The following is a 20,493-nucleotide window of genomic DNA, read 5'->3' on the forward strand; positions in this document are numbered from 1 at the left end:
TTTTGCTTTGCTCATCGGAACCTCTTGTAAGGATGACTTTTATTTAAACTCCACCGTTACCACCGTTAACGATCAAATTTACAGCATAAAAAAATCTTATTCTATAAATAGATCCGTTTCACACTTCTATTTATTTGGCCTTTTTTTTTTAATTGTCGTATTTATCGATTTGAACGAAATAAATCATATTTCCCTGAACGGTCCGCCTCCTTCGCGCCTCTGGGAGACTCAGAGCGGCCGGCCGGCCGGGGGTGCTGCGCCATGCACGGCGCGCCTCCATGCGCCATGGCGCGGCACCGAGCGGCACAGCGCGCGCGTCCACACAATACTTTAACTCATGCAACATACGAAATATGATTTAAATGTAAACAATACATCTCTAAATTCAGAATCAACTTCAACCATTACATGTGAGCATTCAAGGCCCGAGAGAGAGACTGGAGAACATGAACATCTGAGGGCTCTTCATGAGGGGTAAGACTAAAGTTCAGTCAGAGCTGGAGGTGATGAGGTTAGGGTCAGGATTAAGTCAGGTCAGGGTTCATCCTCTGCATCCTTAAAACAATAGCAATAATAATAAGAATTATGATCAAAATCACAATAAGAAGAATAGTAGAAGGCTGATATTGTTGTTGTGGTGGTGCATTCAGGTTCAAAATAATCTTCTGGGAGCTCATTTTGAAAATAATAACAGTAAAATTGTGCTCTTGCTCCTTGAATGAGCACAAAGGCAGTGAAATGGGGGAGATTTTCAGGACATTCTTCTGCTTTTGTGAGCTCCGTCTTTCATTTGCTCCTGCGATTGTTGTTGACAGACACTTCTAATCGCAGGAATTCTGTCGACCCGCGTGGCCTTGTGGGTATCAGTGCTTTAGCTGGATGTTTGTGGGTCCTTTCACAGCCTGCTAATAGGTTGACACAACGCACAATGAAACGCGCCGAGGTTAAGGTCTTCAAAAAAAAGAAGAAGAAAAAGAGTGTGTGCGTGTGAAGGTGTGGATGGTCAAAATGGGTTGAGTTTTTTTTTTTTTTTGACGTTGCTCACAGCTGAGGGCCGGCCCGCATGTTGAACTGAATCAGAATTATGAGATTTAAATACTTCTTCAGCGTGAGCTGGCCTTTTCGGCTCCGTGCTTCAGAACAGAGCAGAGGAAGATGTCTGTGACAACAGACGAGCCGCACTCACTCAGTCAGAGAAGGCCTGTTCTCTGAACAATATTCACAATGACAACATTCAAAATATCTACAAAACAATGATCAGTTTGAACAGATTTGATGATTTGAAAGGAGGTTTCTGGCCCACAACCTTCCACAAATGTAGGATTATTTTCATTCAGTCGTGGTCATAATAATAAAGACTGAAGAAGGTGAATGTTTATGAGGAAATTGCTTTTGTGCAAAACAAAAATTGGACTTTTCCCTCTTTTTTTTTCCTTCCAGAACAAAATACCTGTTATCTCAGCTGACTTCAGACGACTGAGCAGCAACTTGACTTAAATTAGGTACTTTAACCTCTTAAGATGTGGCATCCACATGCAGGAACATCACATTTTGGGTTATATTGATGCAAATATGCACAAACTGCTTTTCTCCCTCATAATCTGCTGGAATTACATTGATGGTGTTAACGGTTGATAAATTACAGTCTGTTCAAGATTTTATGATAAATGGCTAAAGAAATGAAAGCAATGCACAATACTGCCACTAGGGGAAGCAAAGGAAAAGAAATAACGGCATAACAAGAAATCAAGAAATATTTGTTTGTAAGCACGTACCACGTCTGAGTAAGATGCAGTTGGGTTCCCTGCCAGCCTCACCGCTGTTAAGTTGCTATAAAAATGATCCAGTGTGACAACACAATTAAAAAAAATGCTGTAGAAAAATAATATTGATAATAATAATTATTAGGCGACTAGGTTGGTTGAGGCATTTTTTCAAACTGAAAAAAACAAAAAAAACAAAGCTACAGATAACAAGTTGACCATAGGTTATTTTGCTGTTATGTTACTGCAGGAATGGGCCAAAATCCAAAACACATCTTAGGTCGCGGGACGAACAGGATAAACATTTATTGAACACTCTGAAACTAAAATTTTTAAAACTTTAAATCCGTAACTTTAACGTAATTATGAACTAGCATAATTAGCATTACCTGTGATAATGCTAGTGTGAATGCTGTAAGCTGAATTTGACCACTGAAGATGCTAAAATTGATAGTTGAAAACACTGAAGCTGATAGCCAACTAAAATATTAGATAAATAGCAATTTGGCTTAAAAAACTAAAAAAAAAAAAAAAAGAAAAGAAAAAAAACTTAGGTTAGCCAAAACAACTACCATGTAGCTGAAAAAAATACCTAAACTTAAAAATAACCTAAACAACTGAAAAAACCTAAGATAGCCAAAACAGCTAGCATGTAAATATTAACCTAAGTCCAAAACAGCCGAAAAATAACTAAAAAAAGAAAATCGTAAATTAGCCAAAACAGCTAGCATGTAGTTGAGATAGTTGCTAAACTCCAAAATAGCCCCCAAAAAAATCAAAGACAATGCCAAAATAGTTCAAAAACACTACCAGTTTTTAAAACAATAAAATCGTAACTTTTAAACCTAATTATAAATAATAAAAATGCAGGAATATTATTCCAGAATAAATCAACTTAAACCTTAAATAACTTTCAATATTTTCCTCTCCATAAAAATATATTTTGTTCAAAATTATACAAGTTAGAAATGAGCCAGGATAACATCGGGTCATTAATTACAATAAAATGAAATTATCTGGAGGGCCGGATCTGGCCCCCGGGCCTTGACTTTGACACGTGTGTTACTGGTTCGGCCCAATTCAGATCAGACGGGTTGAATGTAGCCCCTGAACTAAAATTAGTTTGACCCCCCCAGGTTACATAGCTGAAAATCAATTCTGACATCAAAAGAATGAAAACAGGACATCAAGCAAGAGCTTAAATAAAAAAAGGAAGTAATAGCTGTACATTATGGCTAAATGATGACGATTTCACTATATATATATATATATATATATATATATATTGTATTTCTTTTTTCTTTTATGAAAAATGTGATGCTCGGATTTCCTACAACACTGACGTTCCTTAAACACTCCGCTGCTATGACAACTGGCAACAGCAACAGTGCAGTGCGGTGTGTGTGTCGGCTCCTGAATGTCTCACGGAGGGTCTTCGGGGAGCCTGTTGGCGGAGGAGGACATGGAGGAGCTGAGAGGAGCAGCGGCGGAGTTCTACCGGCAGAGCGGAGTCGTGCGGGAGCTGGAGGAGGCTCTGGACCAGCTCTTCCGGCGGCGGCCGCGTGACCTTCACGGCTTCCTGGTATGACGCCGCTCTCCAGTCCTCACTTTAGCTGCGGGGGTTTCTGTTATTTTTAAGCCTCTTTTATTAATATGGTTATTATTTCTGAGTGAAACAAATAAAGAAAAACCTAAAAGATCTTCTGATGTTACTCCACACTTCTACAGTAAACCTCTCAAAGACTTTACTCCAAGTGACGGATTGTTCATGAACTCAACATTATCTGTAAAGACAGAGTGAATGAAATCGATGCTGGTAGCACCTCACTTGTAAAATTATAAGTCACGTGACAGCACTGTGACTTCCTGTTTGAAGTAAGTTTGAAAACAGAACTAACTGGAACCAAGTCTAGTCACCAAGTTGTAGGAGTAGGTGGCTTGTTGTGAAAACAAGTCAGTCCCATGATGCCTTGTTTCCACTTAGTAGTATACGGTCTAGTCTGATAGTTTGAGCGTTTCTGTAATAAAATAGACCATTAAGTTTGACCAAACTGTACCATTTTGGGGCCTCTGTTGGTTGTAGGTCCAAAGAAAAATGGAACAAACTTGTTAGGGCGGAGCTACTGTTGAAACCTGTTGATTGGCTGACCAATGAAGGCTAGAGGTGCTATGCTAGCTTGTTGCGTAAACAAAGTTGGACGCCATTTTGAAAATGTCGAGATGCTTGTTTACTACCGTGTTACAATTGTACAGAGCTGGACAAACAAGAATGTGACTTTTCACTAGTAAATTATTACTGTCAGGAGAACTTTTAGAAAACATTTTAGGAAGATCTGAGTGAGTTTACTCTCAACAGTGAACGCTTAGGCTGAGGCTGGGGGAGCGGCCCTCATACAATGGGCCTAAGCAGTTCACGGCGATGTCAACTCTACACCAGACCCGCTTATAAACACAGACCAACAAGTCTGATACAATTGTTTGTATAAATCTGGGTGTAAATTTGAATAAAATCACAACCATGCATCAGGTATATATTGCGTATTTATTTATTGAAAAGTTTTAAATGTCATTCATCTGTTGTACTTTTTATAAAAACATGCCATGGTGTGCGGTAAGTCTTATTTTTGTAATTATAACAGTTTTTACCTTTTAAAAGTGGACCAAAATTAAATATTTTATGGTAATGTTACTGTATCTGCTAAGCCCTAAGTTGCAAGAGCAGAAAATGTCTAATCAAGCAGAAGAAAACATATATAAATATTATATCATATATAAGTCGCTCTGGAGTTTAAGTCTTTCAGAACATCCTCCACGCCCAGCGTAGCTAAAAAAGTAAAGAAAAAGAAATACAAGAATTTTAATCTTTTAATCCCTATAGGAAAAATATCAAAATTTAAGAGGAAAGCAATCAGATTCTCTTCCATGTTTGTTTTGGAAGACTCTTCTTCTGCCACTGTCAGCACCAAATACTTCGGATGTAGCGCCCTCTTGTGGTTGTTAGCGGAAATAATCGCTAAAAGACATTTGGTGTTTACTGGGAAAATAACAAATATTTAACCCTTTTGGTGTAAAAAATAAAAAAAAAAAAACACAAAAAAGTCGCTCATGAGTATAAGTTGCACCCCTGGCTAAACTATGAAAAAAACTGCAAAATGTATTCCAGAAAATGAGGTAAAGGGTTTTTTTCTTTTGTATTTTAAGCTTTTTCTACCTTGAATCGAGTGTAGTCATTTAGTCAGCCATTTAGGGGTCAACTGATCCACTACTTAAGCTGTAGTTACGCACATGTTTAAACGTGTCTCATACTAGAAGTGAAGGGGTCGTCATGTTTTCTGTCCGTCCCCAGAACCTGAGCCTCTAACCCTTACTGACGCTTGTCTGCGTGGCTTCATTAACTGCGGTTGGTTGAAATTCATCCAGAGCGTCAGTAACGATCAGCAGGGTCCTTAAAAAAAATGAATGTCTTCATAAACATGCTCCTAATTTTTTAACAAAAGGCGGGCATGAGCTGTCAATGCTCAGTGTGAGGACTGAGTGTGACGGGACGGTATCCATGAATGAGAGCTTATGATGACACGGCTCAGAGCTTGATCTGTTTAACTTCATTAGGGGTTCCAATGTGTAACCACTGGAGCGTATCATTCACACAGACCTTATCTACTTTTAATTATTCCATCTTCACAATTACTGAAGCAAAGCTTGTCAAGAAGCTTTGAAGAAGCCATTCAGAGCCCTGAAGCCGAAATGTTCATTTACTGACACATGCATCGGACATCAACACGGGTCAAAGGAAGCAGCACTTTCCCTCTATGAAACTATATATTAGCATTCAACAGAATTTACATTTTTGGCTTCTGTTTGGTTATTTTTAGCACTAAAAATTGACTCCTGAAGTATACTGTTTACAACATTTAGAGTTTAAAGGGCCTATATACCATGCAAAACAAACTTTTTAAGCTGTTAAGTGTATTATAATGGTCACTCCTCACTATCAACAACCCCAATGCAGTATTTTGATCCATCCACACATTTCCGAGTAATCCTCTAAAACCCTGCTCATTCCAACCCATGAAAACGAGCGGGTCCTCACACTGAGAAGTAGATAAGTGGGAACAGCCCCTTCCACGAAGAGTCTGCGCCCAGGCTAACACACACATGCAATTTCGCGTGATACGCTAAACTATTTCATTTTTTTTATGCACAATTTATCCATCAATTTTTGCAAAAGTTTGGATGTTATTTGTTTTCGTGGGTTAATGGAAACAAGCTGCCAATGAGGACTCTATGTCATGAAATGGGCGGTACCAAGGAGCGAAAGGTGGAGCCTCAGAGAATGAAAAGTCTTAATTCTGGAAAATGAGATGCAAAAGTATTTCATAAAAAAATTGGTCTTTAAAAACTGTGCAAAAAGTGACATATAATGATATATTTGGATATAGTTTACTCTGAAAGACTTAAGAAAAGCATGATTTGGGCCTTTTAACACGATACGTTTTTACCGTCAGATTTCAATATGAGCTAAAGACAGTGGTCTAGGAGAAACAACACACTAAACACACTCAACAGAATGGTTGAGTACTGCAGGATCATGGTCCAGCAGAGCCAATACAAAGTTTGGTGTCTGCTCCAGGAACTCGGAATGTGAGGCAGAGACATTTGATTGGATAGAATCTAGATCATATGTGTCAAAGTCAAGACCTGGGGGCCGGATCCGGCCCTCTGGGTAATTCTATCCGGCCCTCCAAATCATTTTATTTTATTGTTATTAATGACCTGATGTTATCTTGGCTCATTTCTAACTTGTATAATTTTAACAAAATATATTTTTATGGAGAGTAAAATATTGAAAGTTATTTAAGGTTTAAGTTGATTTATTCAGAAATAATATTCCTGCCTTTTTATTATTTTATAGTTATGTAAAAAATTATTTAGCTAATATTTCAGCTAAACACTAGCTGTTTTGGCTATTTTAGGCTTTTTTCCACTTTTAGGCTGTTTTGAAGTTTAGGTAATATTTCAGCTACATGCTAGCTGTTTTAGGCTTTTCTTCGTAGGTTTTTTTAGGCTGTTTTGTAGTTTAGCTAATATTTGCATGCTAGCTGTTTTGGCTAATTTAGGCTCTTTTTTTGGCTATTTTGAAGTTTAGCTATTTTTTCAGCCACATTCTAGCTGTTTTAGCCAACCTAAGTTTTTTTATTTCTATTTTAGTTGTTTTAGGCCAATTTAACATTTAGCTAATATTTTTAGCTACCTCAGCTTCAGTGTTTTCAGCCATCAGCTTCAGCGATTTCAGCTATCAACTTCAGTGGCATTAGCTAATATTTTAGCTGGCTATCAGCTTCAGTGCTTTCAGTGATTTCACCTATCAGCTTCAGCGTTTTCAACGATCAATTTCAGCATCTTCAGCCATCAGCACTAGCATGTTCAGCAGCCAAATTCAGCTTACAGCATTCACACTAGCATTATCACAGGTAATGATGTATCTACTTCATAATTATTTTAAAAAGTTACAATTTCAAAGTTTTAAAAATGTATTTTGAGTGTGTTTAATAAATATTTATCCCGTTAGGCCCCCAACCTAAGGTGTGTTTTGGATTTTTGGCCCCTTGTGCGATTTATATTGACATCCCTGCCATAGACTCAAACATTTATCATTCTAACTAAAGCCTTTGGAGTCTAAGTTCTGGTTCTTGTCTTGTAGCTCAGCATTGCTCAGTCTGGTTTGTTCTTTAATGTTTGCTTGTGAATAAACTAAAAGACTTTAGTATTGGACCTTCCTTTGGAAGTCACAGGTTTCACCATCAGCTTCTTCTCCAGGCAGATTACTTCGACAAGCTCTCCGCTCCACCACTGATCAGCAGACTCAAAGGACGGGAGGTCTACGATGCCAGAGGACAGCTTTGTATCGAGGCAGAGGTCTTCTGTGTTGTTCGAAACACTGAAAAGGTAGAACACAAACGGCACAACACATTCAGACATCAGTCAAGAGACAGTTTCTCTCAACAGAAACAGTGCTGTTGAAACTGGGCTACAGCCAAAGTTTCCCACATAATCTACCAAAAGTCTCATACAGAACGGTCCGATACCAAATGCATCAGATTTAAAGCTAACACAAGCCTGGAAGCACCCCCTTGACACTGGCATGGCCTCTGATTTCTGTCCATTTATATTTCTTTCTTTTCATTGGATGTACTAGTGTTGTGGAATATGTAGCTTGCTACTATGAGTTTCCTTCTGCATCTTCGTTTTAAGGTTAAAATGAGGCATTTCATCTCAGAAACTGCTTGTTCTTTAGCAAATATGTGTTCAGAACTGTTTCTGGATGGTGAGCTCGTGTGCTGCCTAGAATCCTGAAATCTACTTTCTGAAGAAGCTCTTCTCCCTGTGAGTTCAGAGCGTTTCTTCAGCTGCCGTGTCCTGCTGTCTGGATCCAAAGACGACTTCAGCTGACTCAGAGGATGAGGAGAGGACTGAGCACGTGACGACTGCAGCCCAGTGGATCAACGGACCTCTCAGCAACATGCTGAAAGACAGAAGCCCATGTGACCAGTCAGAGGTCGACCAGGTGCTCAGGTAGATTTTTCATCAAGTCAACATGGAGAGTTTTCAGATCAATTTTTAAAAAGTAATAAATAGTAAAACATGTATTTATCCATGGTTGGATGTGGCGGTTCATGGTGTAACCAGGCTTCTCTCATAGTTTATAATCAACTGTAAATTTCCATTAGACTTTAAACCACGTGTGTCAAAGTCAAGGCCCGGGGGCCGGATCCGGCCCTCCAGATCATTTTACTCTTATTTCTAACTTGTATAATTTTGAAAAAAAAAGTTATATGGAGAGTAAAATATTAAAAGTTATTTAAGGTTTAAATTGATTTATTCTGGAATAATTTTTAAAAATTGTGGTTTTAACGTTTGAAAAAATGTCATTCTGCTAGCTTGTTGGACTTTTTGGCATTTACTAAGATTCCTTTAGGTTATTTTGGTGTTTAGATAATATTTCAGCTACATGCTAGCTTTTTTGGCTAATTTATGCTTTGCCAGTTTTTGAGGCTATTTTGGCCACATGCTAGCTGTTTTGGCTAACTTAGGCTTATTTTTTTAGTGTTTTGGGCTGTTTCAGAGTTTAGCTAATACATGCAAGTTCTTTTGGCTAATTTAGGCTTTTTTTTAAAAAAGATTTTTAGGGTGTTTTGGAGTTAGGCTAATATTTACATACAAGCTGTTTTGGCTAATTTAGGCTTTTTTCATTTTTTTAGGCTATTTAGAAGTTTAGCTATTTTTTCAGCTACATGCTAGCTGTTTTGCCTAACCTTTTTCTTTTTTTTGTTTTTTAGGCAAATTTGGCATTTAGCTAATATTTTAGCTTGCTATCATTTTCAACGCTTTCAGCGTTTTCAGCTATCAGCACTAGCATCTTCAGCGGTCAAATTCAGCTTACATCATTCACACTAGCATCATCGCAGTTGATGCTACATATCTAGTTCATAAGTATGTTAAAAAGTTACGGTTTTAAAGTTTTAAAAATGTAGTTTTCGAGTGTTTAATAAATGTTTATCCTGTTCAGTCCGAGACCTAAGGTGTGTTTTGGATTTTGCTCCTGCATGAGAGTTTGACACTCCTGCTTTAGATAGATAGATAGATAGATAGACAACTTTATTAATCCATTTGGGACGTGCCCGCAGGGAAATTAAAGAACTCCACATCTCACACAGCACTGTTGCATCCATGTTAAATAAAGAAATGACACTTAAATAAAGATAAATAGGGAAATAAATAAATAAATATATATATAAATGTATAAGATACAGAATATAAAAGAGCCTTTAAAATAGAGCCTTTAGAGCCTTAAAATAGGAACATTTTGGTATTTTTAACATGTTCTTGTTTCATTTTTTTGAAGATGAAGAACATATATAAAGAAAATTACGATCACAAGTGGATTTCTAATTATGTTTTATTTAAATTGTGTTGAATCAGGAACAAATGCAAAAGTGTAATTTGAAAAAGAGTTTATTTGTGACGTAGACGCTACAACAGCAGGCCACAAGCTCCCTGCTCCGCTCCATTCTGATGCATCCACACACAGACAAACAGATCCATGAACGTCTTTGTGTTCCTCGTCTGAGTTGGAATCTGGATCCAAACAGTACGTCTGGATAACTTACCGGCTGTAAGCTAGAGGGCGAGCACATGAACAGATGGGTGACAGGTAGCAGAGGGTTGCTCCACATTAATGGTCATGCCCACAACTCAGAGGGGAATTTCTGATAAACCACAACTATTCTACAGAAACTGTCTTAAAATATTGCACTTTTTACATTTTTTTGGCTAAAAAAGACATAATTCATAATTAAAGGACCACTGGGAACACTTTGAAAATGAATGAACAGATGATCGGAGTGACTTTAAGAGTCAAACTGTGGAGGTGTAAAACTGTTTTGTGTTGTAATATTTTTCAAATATGTAGTGATTTCTTCATGACTCGCTGCCTGGAGGAGAAAGAGATGATGATCCATTCTCCCAGCATGGAGGAAGAGTCCAGCCCTTCATCTCCACCTGCACAGGACAAAGACAAGAAGATCAGAGATAAAGGTCAGGGGTCAATGCTAAGGTTGGGTCACAAATGAATGTGAACTTTATCTTGACTGCAAACACAGCCCACATGCTCCCCCCTCCACCACCATGCTTACCAATGGTTGAAGGTGTTTATTTCTGGTTTTAGTCAAACACTTTTCTGTGATGTAAGACTGACATTTCTCAGTTGCAGTTTCGTGAAACTCAGTCATGCTCCAGACTTTTTAGACAAAAGGAGACTTTTTTTTTTTAATTGTGCTGCCATGAACTTAAATAATTAACACACTTGAAGAGGCCTGCAGTCTGCAGCTTTCGTTTTTTTCTTAGAGCATTAAACTGTCTAACCTTGAGTTAAATAGGAAAAACCCCTTGAGAAGACTGTCGTCTGTCCTTTATATTTGCTATGTGAAAAAAATCTGTCTTTGAGCAATCATTTATTAAATATAGTTAGGATAAATTCCACTGATGCATTGCTTATTCTTGTAGTTCAATTTCTGATTTTTCTGATCTCAATTTGATATGTTTTTTAATGTTTCTTTTGGGTGAACATGTTTTTAACCCTTTAAAACCTGTGACGTTTAAACACAAAATCTTTGACATACGTCTAGCCTTTCAACTGTTGACATGATCAACATCATGATAACAATTAAAAAATTACAGTACATCAAAGAATATAATCACTGGAGCTCCGGTGTTAAAGGGTTCGTTAGGTTTTGGAGGGAAATCTTTTAATAAGTTCTCAACAACAACAACGGAGGTCATCCAGCAACTCATTTTTTCCTTCTTGGCTTTTACTTGTGTAAAAAACTCCTACTGGTGTTTGACAAAAGATTGTAGGCAGTGAAGAGGAATGCAGACACTTTCTTGGCGGTTTCTTTTGACAAAATCATCTTCCATCAGTCAACGGGTTTCAACAGTAGCTCCACCCCAACCTGTCCACTCTGTTTTTCTACAGACCTACAACCAGCGGGGCCTAAAAATGGTACAGTTTGGTCTGGCCTAATGGGTCATGTTATTAAGGAGCCCTAAAAATACTGGACTGAACTGAACATAACGATTAGTTAAAACAAGGCTTTTGTGGGCAAAAAAAAAAAAAAAAAGTCCAACACCCTCATCATTTTCTGCCAACTCTAACGTAAAAAATAAATACTTCTACGTATTAATATACACTTAAATATATATAATTAATAAAATGTATCACATATTGGTTGGCACTCTTTCCTCATATTCCAGCTGGGTTCTGTCAGTATGGAGCATTGACTGTATAAGTAAGAACTGGACTGAGCAACCCCTCCCTTCTCGTGTTCCAAACAGGAAGTACCCGCGGGTTACAAAAAGGTGGAAGACTTCCACTGAGAAATAGACAGTTATTTCTCAGTCATTTTGTTTGTCAGAATAATCATTCTTGCTCTAAATCATTCTTAACATGTTCTTTCTAATCCTAGCTGGAGGGGTGTGGACTTCTAAAAAGCTGGAACAAGCTCACTTGTGATATGTGACAGTAGTTCCACTAAAAATGCGACTCAGACCAACTCGGACTAATCACTGTTGAAGAGTTTTAATCATTTGGAATAGGGCGGTAGACGTATCAGGAAGTGACAGCAAAGACTCTAGCCCAGGGGTGTCAAACTCAATCGTACAAGGGGCCCAAATCCAAAACACACCTTAGGTCACGAGACGATCAAGATAAATATTAACTGAACACTCTAAACCTACATTTTTGAAACTTTAAAACCAAAACATTCTAACATAAAGAGTGCAAGACAACATCAGATCGTTAATAACAATAAAATAAAATGATCTGGAGGGCCGGATATGATTACCTAGAGGGCCGGATCTGGCCCCCGGGCCTTGACTTTGACACGTGCTCTAGCCTGATGGCAGACGGTATGGTATTTCCTGTGGAACCTCAGTACTTGTTATGTCCAGTTCCTACTTATACAGTCAATGGTGGTTAGTTTGCATGTTCTCCTCATGCATGTGTGGGTTTTTTCTGGTTTCCTCCCAATGTCCATAAACGTGCTTCATAGGTTCACTGGTGACTCCAAATTACCCCAAAGTGCAGTTCTATGGTCCTGCAACAGACTGTGTGTTCTCCTGTTTGGAGTGGACCCGCCTTCATCCAACAGTAGCTGGGTCGTCTCCAGCTATCAGTTTTCCCTGAAAGGGATCCAGTGGATTTTTAAAATGCTCGGATGGTATCAAATAATTCTGACATGTTTGCATTTTTTAATCATTTTGATTTACAGGCAAAAAGAACAACACCGTAGAAAAGCCGTTTCCTCCAGCAGAGCCACCAGAGCCGGTTCTACATGGCAGCACAGCCATCGGGTCGGTGTCGCTGGCTGTAGCCAAAGCTGGGGCTGAACTTCAGCGAATCCCTCTCTATGATCACATCGCAGCCTTGAAGAGCCATCAGGTTGGAGACGTAAGCACAAATGAAGTTTTTCTCAGCAGAAGAGCGGCAGATTCATGAAATTCTCAACGCTCGCTTCCCGTTTTCTGAAGAACCAGGAAAGGTTCCACATCCCCGTCTCCTTGGTAACCCTGATCTGCTGTGGGAGGACTTCTCCAGGAAAACTCAACCTGCTGGAGGAAGTCATACTGGTCCCCAAACCAGGACAGCCAGTCATACAAGTAATCATGAGGACATCTGAGTTTTTCTGCACCCGTTGTTGTTATGGCACCTTCTATATTTGATTAGTTTAACCATTCAAGTAAAAGAACAAAGTAATCTGTGCATTTTTTTTCCATCAGACCGTCACCATGACCCTGCAGCTACAGAAGGAGATGATGAGAATAATGACCGCAACAAGAGCCGGGGTGAGGGACGCTGCTGCTCAGTGGAGCTGAAATCTATATGTTGCTTAGATTTCTGAACTAATATTTGTATAGTGGATTTTTTTTCTTTTTCTTCTGTAAATGCACACTGGAGGCCTGAATGTGCCAGATGAATGCTCCTGTGAAAGCAGTCAGCGTTTGCCCTTCTTCACCTCCACGTTCGTTCAGCTGGTCATAAAAACTCATCCCGCTCATTGTCCTCCAGAATGAGCATTTATGACATGAAAATGTCTCACATTTAGCTTCTAAACATGCTGCAATGGCCTCATCGCATTCCTGATAAAGACATACTTAGCATTGTTGTTTACATAAAGCCTCACAGCTGTTTTCAATAGACACATTTAAGGACATTTATCACGGTGGAATGAGTAAAATAACATGACAGAGATGTTGATAAGAGGAGCTGTTTGCTTCAAGGCTGTGCAGGCTGTTGAGAGTGTCAGAGGAGCGCCGGCCGTGAGCTCGGAGCGCCCTGAGCAGCTGCTGGATCTGATCGGCGAGGCCTGCTCAAACCTTCAGCTCCAGCTGGGGACGGACGCTCATTTAGCTCTCAACTGTGCAGCACACAAGCTCCTGGACTACGTAAGTGTCAAAGTCAAGGCCCGGGGGCCGGATCTGGCCCTCCAGAACATTTTATATAATTGTTATTAATGCCCTGATGTTATCTTGAGCTCATTGCACTTGTATGATTTTGACAAAATATATTTTTATGAAGAGTAAAATATTGAAAGTTTTTTAAGGTTTAAGTTGATTTATTCTGGAATAATATTAATGTCTGTTTATTATTCATATTTATGTTAAAAAGTTACAGTTTTAAAGTTTAAAAAGGGGCATTCTGCTAGCTTTTTGGACTATTTTAGCATTTACTAAAACCATTTTTAGGCTATTTTGGAGTTCTGCAATTTTTCAGCAACATGCCAGATGGTTTTGCTAACCTAAGTTTTTTTTTTGTAGTTTTTTTTCTGGCTAATTTGGAATTTAGCTAATATTTTAGCTGGCTATCAACTTCAGGATTTTTATCTATCAATTTCAGCATCTCCATTAGCGTCTTCATCGGCCAAATTCAGCTTATAGCATTCACACTAGCATTATTACAAAAATGTAGTTTTAGAGCGTTCAATAAATGTTTTTCCTGTTCGGCCCATGACCTAAGGTGTGTTTTGGATTTCGGCCCGTTGCTTGATTGAGTTTGACACTCCTGATGTAGGACGATGAATTCATTCTCAGGGTTACGTAGCTTCAGCTGTAAGGTTTAGGTCACGTTGTGTCTGTCAGTCTAAAGGAAAGTATGAGGTCGCAGCAGGAGTTCTGAAGTCTCCAGATGAGCTGGTGGACTTGTACCAAACCCTCCTCCACAGACATCCAGCTGTGGTGGCTTTAATTGACCCATTCAGGAGGGAGGTAAGTTCATCGGATATTTTAGGATTTGAAATAGTGATCTCGTGAAATACTGATTCTAAGGTGGTTGTGTTTGATAGGACAAGGAGCAGTGGGAGAAGCTCAGCAGTGCAGTTGGAAATGCGTGTTCTTTAATCTCAGACGTCACCAACGTGTCTCAGCTTCCTGTGGGAGGGAAAGGATGCATAGTGAAGCTCGTCCACGAGACCACAATCAGCGACCTGATCCGCATCTCATCACAGCCTGGTACGAGAAGAACACAACAGTTTTCCTGTTTTTTCCTTAACAGCTGTGTGCTGACAGACTACAGAGCAAGCAGCACAGTAAAGGAGGATGATCCTTCTGATCTATTCTCAAGGCGTTCCCAGTTCTATGATTATGCTGTTTATAGACAAAATCAAAAAAACATGTTTTCTAGGACATAGTTTCTGCAGAGCGGCAGGAGTTCATCAGAAATTCACCTCTGATTTGACAAAGAGCAACCCCGCCTCCACTTCCTGTCAACTATATGTTTGCACATTCTCCCTCTAGCTTACAGCCCCTCACACCCCAGCCTAACATTACTGATGCAACAACAACAGTGATCAATATCAGAGCAATCCAGCGGTTTAGATCCAGATTCCAGCTCAGATCAGGAGAACAAAGACGTTCACGGATCTATTGGTCTGCAGGCAGATTCATCAGAATGGAGCAGAGCAGGGAGCTTGACCCCGGGCTCACACAACGTTATGACTCTGAAGCCGGCGGCTCAGTCTTTACGTGACTTTAAAGGTGCGAGGGGAAATCCCACTGTAGAAGATCACGTTCGACTTCTGTGGTCTGGCCTCTGCAGCACTGCAAATCTCTTTCATTGGGTTCAAAGTTTCTTCGGACACTGCTGCTGAACTGCAGCGAATAAGGGAGGGGGGGGGGATTACTGTACTTCCTATATAAACGTCTGGTTATCGTGTGAACCTACGTGAGTTCGGAGTTTTGTGAGGTCGGCAGCAGAGCCTGTGGCTGCAGCATCCAGTAGCCAATATGAGCCATAATAACAACGCTCACGGTGAGCCCCGCCCAGTATTTACTACGCTGTTTTTCAAACAACATTTTTTTGTCTGCTCCTGATTCAGAAAGATCTGAATAAATAAATATTCAGAAATGCAATTTTAATCTTAATTTTGTTCACACACAACCTCCATCATCAGAGACATGCCAGAAGAACATGTTAAAAACACCAACAACTCAGTTTGAGTGGATCTTTAAGGGAGTATTAGAGGTATTAGACCACATTACCAAATATTGTACATTTTTATTGGTGTGCTAAACATCCATGAGGCTATTTACAGACTAAATATATATATAAATAGGAAATATTTTGAGTGTGTTTATATCTGCTAATAGCTTTTGAAATAATTTATAAATGTTTTATTAAATATATGTTTTAAAGCTTTAAAAAAGAATTGCAGGGTTTTAATACGTTTTCTGTTGTTGATTCATTTGATTTAAGTCTTGTTTTAAACAAATGAAGGAGAAAAGCTGCATGATTCATTAAAAGATTAATAAACTATTGTCTTTATTTTAGTTAGAATATAGCTTAAACACTTCAAATTTAAAGTCAATTATGGTTAAGATGTGTGTTTTACATCCAGTCGCCGGACGAATCGATTAGTCGACTATTGAAATAATTGTTTGTGGCAGCCCTAGTGACATCATTCATCATGCTTGAAGAACTCAGTTCCTGCAGCTGCAGTGAGGCCTCGGCTGCATCTCAACAGCCCAGCAGAACTGCCTCTGCGTCTGTGTTTCAGGTTCAGTGATGCTGGGGCTGACACAGAGTGAACCCTGCAGTGATGCCTCGCTCTCAGATTTGGTAAAGTTTGCATCTTCTGTTTCTCGACCATGTGCTGTTTGTGATTCATGCGACTTTTGGCTCATGTGGTGCAGTGGCAGAGCGGCCAGCCTCTGACTGGAGGGGTACAGGTTCGATTCCTGACACTGAACCCCACAGTGCTCCTGGTGGTTATAGGTCAAAGCCGGTGTTTAGCATTGAAGCCTCCATCAGTGGGACTGTAACTTTGGACCTCAAAGGAAGCTCTCCATCTTGTTTGGAGTAAAAGTTGCACATAGGCCCAACAAGTGTCGTCAAGAACTGTCGAGTTCGTCTTATCACAGCTGCTCCTCCCTCCCTCCCTCCCTCAGGCTGTGGGTCTGGGCCTGGACTACATCAAACTGGGAGGTCTACACGGTGCTGAGAGGATGACCAAATACAACCGCCTGATTTCAATAGAGGAAGAACTGGCCCAACGGGGAATCCTAGGTAGGTTTTCTTCCTCCCTCTTGTTTCCTTTTTTAGCTGCCCAGAGAAAGAGCGTGCAGACAAAGCCGGGGGGAAAGAGGCAGGACGGTGGGCGCTTGAAAACACACGTCTCTCCCTGAGAGGGGCGTTTGAAAGGAGGCTGTGTAAGAAATCATACAAATGTGTATTTGCCTCTGAGCGCGCAAGAATGAAAACCCCCTACCTTGAATCTGTTAATTGGCTGCCTAATTACACACAAGGACAAATGCTTCTCCATCCACGGTTTCTATAGAGGCAGGCAGGCAGGGACAGGAGAGTCAATGAGAGATGAGCGCACGTCTGCGTTCAGTCAGCAGCCACGCTCACCCTGCATGTGCATCACTCCTCATCTTCATGTGACAGTTCTCTGTGGAGTGCTTGGATACGTCTTTTAGTGCAGCTTTTTTCTTTTTTTTGTCTTACCAACAGTGAACAAGGACAAACACTCGCCTCCGTTCCCAGGAGCCGTCCTCCACAGCTGAGGCTCTCCTGTCTGAGGAAATCCTGGAACGTCTTTCAACATTTCGTCTGAATCATCTGAAACGTTTTGTTATAATATAACATGTATTTGAAATAAAATAAATGAATCTGAAACCCTTCAGAGGGAGGCTGTGGCCGAACGCGGCCCTCAGAGAAATATCCACTTCACCTCTGGAGCATTCTGTGAGGGCTGAGCTCTCCTATGCAAACACGGAGCTGCTTTCATGTCAGAATTACTCACCTCTGCAAATGTTCTCCAAACACAGAGGCTCTTGTGAGGCTTTGTTATTCTGTGCAGAGCAAAGTACAATGCAGATCCTGAGCTGGAGGTCGGCTCTGCGTGTGCTCTTCAGAGCTCGCTCCTTTCTGCAAGTTCTCTTCATTCTATTAAAGAAAACCAACATATTTATATTTCATTTTAATGCTTCTGTATTGTTAAGAAAATAATTATAAAAAAATGCAGCTTGTGTGCTTTATCTTTGCGACACCAAGCTAAACTCCCATGAAAAGACCCTCTCATTGATTCAGTAACAAATGTGTTCAACAAGTTCTAAATCTAGATAAATATCCGCTCTGCCGAGCAGAACGGCTTTAGAGGAGTCCGTGATGAGCTGACCAACAAACCTGACAGCGAAAACCCCTTCAGCCCCACCCCCTGACCCCTCCGTTTGACCCCACCCATCAGCTCAGAGAAACCTCAGGTAAAAAGGCTTCCAGAAGAGCTCCTCCTGCTGGGCTGAGGCTGCAACCAGAACTTTAGGAGCCCATAACCGCTTTGGTGCAGATCCAGATCCTTTTTCAAAATAAAGCTGACCATTATTTTCAAGATTTATTTAGTAGAAAGAAGTACAATCATTCTGAAGTGTTGCAGGACTCCTGACAGAAATTTGAGTTTTAGAAGAGAATTATTGACAAAACGATAACGTTGTGAAGCTTCTAGACATGATTTCTTTTGGCAAAACTAAAGAGTTCATCAGCTGTGTTGGCTAATTTGGGCTCTTTTTTTAGATTTTTTAGGCTATTTTGTAGCTTTTTTTGTTGTTTTTTTAGGCTTGTTTGACATTGAGCTAATATTTTAACTTCAGTGATTTCATCCATCAGATAGGGTGTTTTTAGCTATCAGTTTCAGCATCTTCAGCGGCCAAATTCAGCTTACAGCATTCATGCTAACATCATCACAGGTAATGATATATATATAGTTCATAATTATGTTAAAAAGTTACGGCTTCAAAGTTTTAGAGCATTCAATAAATGTTTATCCTGTTCGTCCCGTGACCTAATGTGTGTGAATATGTGCTTGACTCAACTCATTTAATATTTATTCAAATTGTTATCATTTTACTTAAAGGCAAAGAATCAGGTTGCAGATTAAATGTTCAATTTTTGCTGATATAAATGTCCTTAGTTTCATAATTAGACGTACATTCTATGACCAGGATTTCTTTATTTAAACTGAGGAGTTGCTGAGTGACAGTAAATTTGTGGAATAAAGACAAATTTATGCTAATAGCGAAGAAAGCAGAAGTAGGAAAAAGAACAAAATCCTTTGTAACATCTCAACAACAAAAACCTGGAATAAAATAAAATAATCTTTTTGTACATAGTAACAGCTGTAAGCATCAGTACAGGACGATGAAAACGCATTTATACTTGTATTTGTTTGTTTGTTTTTATGTTATTTCACATTGAAATAGAAATGAGTTTCTTCATATTCTCCGTTTAATGAAAACAGACCTCTTAAATGGGCTGGATGAGAAGTTCCTCCAGGACCAGGAGGTAAAAGAGGCCTTTATGTTATAGTTTCAAGAAGGATTCACAAAAACAATGTAAATACGTTAGAAGATAGAAGAGTTCTGCTGCAGCATTCAAGACTTCCACAGTCACGGCCAGAAGTTTAGAGAATGACACACATATTACATTTCCACAAGGTCTCTTCCTTCAGGATTTTTAGGTGTTTGCCAGATGTTTCTATGGTATAATGACATACAACTAGAAGCATTTCACAAGTATCAAAAGCTTTTATTGAGAATTATGTTAGCTGGTCCTTTTGTTTTTGGGCTGAAATGCAGTGGAAATGTAGTTTCAGTGATAAAGTTCATTTTCAAGGCAAATAGGGTCTATGCAAATGATTTCAGTTGAGTGGATCACTCCTCAGTATATATACATTTCCATGAAACTGCAGAGTTTGGAAAAATTATTAGTTGTGTCATTCTCAAAACTTCTGGTCATGACTGTAGACTACAAAAAAGACCCTTAGAAATAAATTGACATTTTTTACCTCACACATTTTCTTTTAATAAGAAATAAAATTTGCCAATGAGGTAAGAAAACAGGTTTTACCAAGAACTTTTATTTTGGGAAAAAAATGTATAAAAATCTTGGATTATTTTGCTTTTGAAAAATTTTTATTTTTCTTGCAAGACAGAAAAAAGACACTTAAATGAAAACAAGTCTTTGTTCTTAAGTTCATACAGGATCAGTTTTATTATCAGTCCTGCTTACATACAAAAATTAAAAAATAAATGCAAATGAATACAGCTTTAAGCCAAGAGACTCAATAGTGAATGTAGAAATCTGATGTCAGGACCCGGTTCTGCCTTTATATCCAGCAGTCGTAGCTTTTCATACTTCCTGTTTAGGAACAGAGGTCAGACGAGTGAAAATAGTAACAAACTGAGGTGATGAAAACTTTTGGAAAGTGAAGCAAACGTTCATCAAAACACATTCAAGACAAAATGAAAGCTATTAAAATGGTTTCTATTAAATAATACTTATGAGCTGAATTAGGATTCACACAGAGCATATCTCTATTTAGGAACTTTTATGACTTTTTAGTGGAAAAAAGAAGCTAAAGAGTAAACCTGGGCTTCTATGCATCCGCTGCAGAGACACAAGTGAATAAAAGTGATTCTTCTGTCACTCCGGTTCTTCTACAGCTTAAGTCTCAAGGTTAAATCTACACACAATCAACTCTCTTCTGTTCAGTTCAGGAGGATTCAGTCACTGCTGAAGTATTTGGTCCAAAATTACAGCAATAATTGATATTTTCTCTTGGATTTGTCTCATGTGCGTGTTTGGATGAGGCCTTTTCACTTTATAGGGATGCAAACATTCACT

At 39.2% G+C, this 20,493-nt stretch overlaps 1 protein-coding gene across 3 annotated transcripts; it reads left to right on the forward strand.

The window, feature by feature from the left end:
* Positions 1-3,112: 3,112 nt before the first annotated feature.
* Positions 3,113-17,544, forward strand: eno4 (enolase 4). Of its 3 annotated transcripts, none has more exons than XM_024296766.2 (13): positions 3,113-3,345; positions 7,581-7,709; positions 8,158-8,336; positions 10,234-10,358; positions 12,590-12,768; positions 12,849-12,977; positions 13,098-13,163; positions 13,599-13,763; positions 14,457-14,582; positions 14,660-14,825; positions 16,370-16,431; positions 16,761-16,878; positions 17,326-17,544. In XM_024296766.2, the coding sequence occupies exons 1-13, from the start codon at positions 3,181-3,183 to the stop codon at positions 17,376-17,378; spliced, it is 1,662 nt and encodes a 553-aa protein (XP_024152534.1). In that variant the 5' UTR covers positions 3,113-3,180; the 3' UTR covers positions 17,379-17,544. The 3 variants fall into 3 exon arrangements, 2 of the variants coding, with proteins under 2 accessions (XP_024152534.1, XP_024152535.1); XM_024296767.2 differs by having other exon boundaries at positions 12,590-12,759; XR_002921906.2 differs by lacking the exon at positions 16,370-16,431.
* Positions 17,545-20,493: the final 2,949 nt, after the last annotated feature.

This window comes from Oryzias melastigma, linkage group LG15 (assembly GCF_002922805.2).
Source record: "Oryzias melastigma strain HK-1 linkage group LG15, ASM292280v2, whole genome shotgun sequence".
NCBI lineage: Eukaryota > Metazoa > Chordata > Actinopteri > Beloniformes > Adrianichthyidae > Oryzias > Oryzias melastigma.

Coding starts and splice junctions, on each gene's coding strand:
- eno4 (XM_024296766.2), top strand. CDS start 3,181: ATGTCTCACGGAGGGTCTTCGGGGAGCCTGTTGGCGGAGGAGGACATG. Junction 7,710..8,157: donor TTGTTCGAAACACTGAAAAG/GTAGAACACAAA, acceptor CTGTGAGTTCAG/AGCGTTTCTTCAGCTGCCGT. Junction 12,769..12,848: donor AGAGCCATCAGGTTGGAGAC/GTAAGCACAAAT, acceptor CGTTTTCTGAAG/AACCAGGAAAGGTTCCACAT.